This window comes from Arvicola amphibius, chromosome 4, assembly GCF_903992535.2.
Source record: "Arvicola amphibius chromosome 4, mArvAmp1.2, whole genome shotgun sequence".
In the NCBI taxonomy this organism is placed as follows: Eukaryota; Metazoa; Chordata; class Mammalia; order Rodentia; family Cricetidae; genus Arvicola; species Arvicola amphibius.
Window position 1 is genome coordinate 62,148,308 of NC_052050.1, and position 4,429 is coordinate 62,152,736.

The 4,429-nt window shown below is 43.2% G+C and overlaps 1 protein-coding gene across 1 annotated transcript; it reads right to left on the reverse strand.

Moving 5' to 3' along the window:
- Positions 1 to 2,747: 2,747 nt before the first annotated feature.
- On the reverse strand, positions 2,748 to 3,674 carry LOC119813484 (olfactory receptor 1019-like). The gene has a single exon (XM_038328830.1). The coding sequence runs from the start codon at positions 3,672 to 3,674 to the stop codon at positions 2,748 to 2,750; it is 927 nt and encodes a 308-aa protein (XP_038184758.1).
- Positions 3,675 to 4,429: the final 755 nt, after the last annotated feature.

Sequence of the window (4,429 nt, forward strand, 5' to 3'; positions counted from 1 at the left end):
TACTCACTCATAATCGGTTTCTAGCCATAATTAAAGGAAATCGAGCCTATAATTTGGGATCCTTGAGAAGATAATAAGAAGGTGAACTCCCAAAAGAAGATATAGTAATCCTCCTGGATATTGGAAGTAGACACGATCGCCAGGCAAAAATTGGGAACTTGAGGGATGGGCAAGACTGGGCCAAGGGAAGATGGGGAGAGAAAAGTGTGAAGGGGAGAATGGGGGGAGCTCGGAGGAATGGGATGCTTGGGATACAGGAAGGGTGGATATGGGAGCAGGGAAGCATATATCTTAATTTAGGGAGCCACCTGAGGGTTGTCAAGAGACTTGACCCTAGAGGGGTTCCCAGGTTTCCAGGGAGACGCCCCCCAGTTAGCTCCTTGGGCAGCTGAGGAGAGGGAGCCTGAAAAGGCCAGTTCCTATAGCCATACTGATGAATTTCTTGCATATCACCATAGAAGCTATTTCATTCTTAAAATGAGTGCTGAGCAGGTGTTTTTATCTCAAACTTTCAGTTTGCTTTGTTCCAGTATTAGTCACTAAGAAATCCACGACTTTTAAAATGCAGAAGACAGCTGACCCTGTGGTGCCAGTCCTAAATGTTACGTCTGCAGCTTAACCTACACCTAAGAGTCAAGGAAAAGTGTGGAGGGGGCATAAAGATGTCAGGACACAGAGAACTGGTACACCTGCTGAGAGGTCGTGTCCTCTGGACAGGGCAGTAAAGCAGTACCTGAGAAATCTCAGTTATAGTGTTGTCTAAATAAGAGACCTGGATAGGGAGAAGGGTAGGGGTGGAAATGATGTGAATACAGTGTGCACGTAGGAAGTTTTCAAAAAAACTAAATGGATTTAAGTGAAAAGGGGTACAATTAAATAATTACTATTATAACATATCAAATTAATAACATATTAAAAAATAAAAACATTTTTTTGTTGAAAATTCTAGAAAAACATCTTTTTATATGATATGTTTCATTAACAAATAATTTATAGTGTATTTGAGTTTATTATTATGGTATATTGATTTTTCAATGTAATCATAGCTGTACCAGACAAAAGCTCTTCGCTTGAAGATTAATATTGATGGTTTTCAAAAGTGAGGTGTATATTCATCAAATTCCTTTTTTTTTAAGAGATGGAGTCTCATGTAGCCCAGGCTAGCCTCAAATTATACAGAGAAAAAGTTAGTTTTCTTTTCTATTTTTTATTTACTTTTTTGTTTTTTGATTTTTTTGAGACAGAATTTTTCTGTGTAGCCTGGTCTTTCTTGCAACTCACTCTGTATATCAGGCTGACATAATTCACAGAGCTCTTTCTTCTTCTGATTCTTAGTGTTTGGACTAAAGGCATGTGCCACCACCACCTAGATTTTAAGAAAGTTTATTTTCCTTAATTTTAAACTTCAGATTTTAGGTGCTTGACTTGAGAGTCATAGCACCCAGCACTAATGTAAGTTTTGAGAAACAAAATTTGATAAGTACCCCAAGATACTGAGTTGGGGTGCCATGATTGTCATAAAGTAAGAAACAGGACTCATATTTCTTACTGAAGACTAAACCATTGGGAGTTCTTATAATCCCACATTTGGGAATCAGAGGCAGGAAAAGGAGGAGATCAAACAGCACCACAGAACAATACACAGAACAAAACCACATTTCTCATAAACTGATTTGAGTAAATTTTTAATTACAAAGGAACTTAAATATTTCATCAGGGAGTAGACAGTGTCCAGTTATAAATACATACACACAAAGGCAAAGCCCAAAACCAAGAGACAAAGGTCTGTGATAAGATCACATTGCAGAGCTTGTCAGAGAGACAGTGACATTGGCAGTGAGAATCGCTGTCCTTGAAGCATGCAAAACTCAAAAGGTCCATCTGAGAACTGTGCTGAGCATTCTTAGGGCTGACATAGTAAAATCCCTTTTATGATCAGTAAGAGACATCCGATGGGAATCCAGCAGTAGTATTATTCACAGGGAAATAGAGGGAGATACACACACACACACACACACACACACACACACACACACACAAACACACACACAGAAATACAGGGAGAGAAAGTCTATTCCATGTGGGGACTTCAGAGCCACTCAATAAAACCTGTGCTCCTGAGAGTTCTCCCAGAGCCTGGGAAGAGGGAGTCAAACAGCCCCGCTGGCTGGCCATTTCCCTGTGTATAAATTCAGGCTCTGCAAACAGAGATGGGAACAAGACTGAGTGAGCTGTCTAGGTCATCCTGTAGTAGAAGCCTGGGCATCTGGAAAGCAGGTCAGCATAGGGTTGAACACCAACCACCAAACAGCTTCTCCAGATGAATATAGGACAGACATCTCTGGTAGCTGACATATAGTTTTCTTGTTTGTCTTTCTGTCTCAAGAATCTACTAGGTATAATTTCTCACTTTATTTAAGATATTCAGTTTGTTATTTCTTAGAAGATTCTGAGACACATAGTTTGAATTTTGAAATGCTACTATTTATGTGTGGATCTGTGTGTAGATAGCACTCATGGGTCTGGGTGCCCCTGGAAGCAAGAAGACAGTATATAATCCCCTGGAGAGGAAGGTCACTGCAGGGACTGTGGTGGCCTCCTGCAGGTTCCACAAATGGCCATGTCAGCAGTGTCAAGAGTCACAGGAAGGGAAAATGGGTGTGATGTGGTGTGTGTGTTGTGGGGGGCATTGAAACGCATGGCTCCAGCAACTGCCATGAGGGTCACACACTGTAGTCTTGGAGGACTCAGTATTTTTTTCTGCAATAAAGTTTCTGCAGAGCAAACTTCATATCTTTGTTCCTCAGACAATAGACCACTGGATTCAAAGACGGAGTGAGGACAGAGTAGAAAATAGATGCCAGGCGACCCTGGGTCGGGGAGTAGCGAGAGGCAGGCCTCAGGTACACGAAGCTTCCAGTTCCATAAAACAAGACGACTGTGGTCAGGTGAGAGGAGCAGGTGGAAAAGGCCTTCCACCTGCCATCCACTGAGGGGATGTGGACAACTGTGTACACGATGCCCACATAGGAGAGGACCGTGAGGGCAAAGGCGCTCATGATGATGCAGCTGATGACAGCAAAACCCACCTCCTCATTGCGGTGGTAATCAGTGCAGGACAGCCTCATGACTGGAAGGATGTCACAGAAGAAGTGTTCAACAACATTGGGTCCGCAGTAGGGGAGGGAGAAGGTGTTGAAAGTGTGGAAGGCTGAGTAGACGGCTCCACTCACCCAGGCAGTGACCACCATTGCAACACAACATTTGTGGCTCATAATGGTTCCATAGAGCAGTGGTCTGAGGATGGCCAGGAACCGGTCATAAGCCATGGCCGTGAGCAGGAAGCATTCAGTACATGCAAGTGTGAAAAACATGTAAAGCTGTGCTACACACTCGAGATAGGAGATGAGCCCCGAGCCTGTGAAGGACATAACCACTGCCTTGGGGATGGTGGCTGAAGTGTAGCACATGTCCAGGAGGGATAAATTCTTCAGGAAGAAGTACATGGGGGAGTGGAGCCTACTGTCTCTCATCACAGCTGCGATGATGGAGATGTTCCCCAGGAGCCCGAATGTGTAGACAAGCAAGAAAAACGGGATGACCACCAACCTCAGCTGCGGGGAATCTGAGAAGCCCATGAGGATGAAGTGAGTCACTCTTGTGTGATTGGACATGTCTGCTCAAATTGTGTTCAGATGCAGGGTCCACAGACATCTAAGGGAGGGGACAGCGAGAGGAGGCAGGCTCAGATGTGTGTATGCAGCTCCATGTTGTCTACAGAGTCATGGCTTCCATCAGAAAGCTAGCAACACGATATCTAAAGGGTATTTTAAAGAACTCAGAAGGAGGAGGAGGAGAGGAGGAGGAGGAGGAGGAGGAGGAGGAGGAGGAGGAGGAGGAGGAGGAGGAGGAGGAGGAGGGAGAGGGGAAGAAAAATTGGGTAGGGAGGAGTTAGAGGAGGGAAGAGAGAGGGCATACCTGCCAATTGTCTATTGCTCTTATATTCTCCATGGAGTCAAGCGGGAAGCAGTCCCAGGTGTTTGCTTTCTATGTATTGAAGCAAATCAGCTCATAAACATTTCAATTTTATTTTAGTGGGCAGTGGTTTTTAAAAAGTTTACTCTCATTAATATAAAACATTTTCTTCTTGATAGCCTATAGATTTTTGAATCTCCTTGTTTTCTTTCTATTGTTGTTTTACTGTTCCTACAAACACATTTTTTACTACTAAATTTATTATTAATTTTTATGTAGAGACTTTTTAATTTTTTTTTTTATTTTTATTTTTTTTTTTTTTTGGTTTTTCGAGACAGGGTTTCTCTGTGGCTTTGGAGCCTGTCCTGGAACTAGCTCTTGTAGACCAGGCTGGTCTCGAACTCACAGAGATCCGCCTGCCTCTGCCTCCCGAGTGCTGGGATTAAAGGCGTGC

Excerpts from the sequence above, each read along its gene's own strand:
- LOC119813484 (XM_038328830.1), bottom strand. The coding sequence starts at position 3,674 with ATGTCCAATCACACAAGAGTGACTCACTTCATCCTCATGGGCTTCTCA.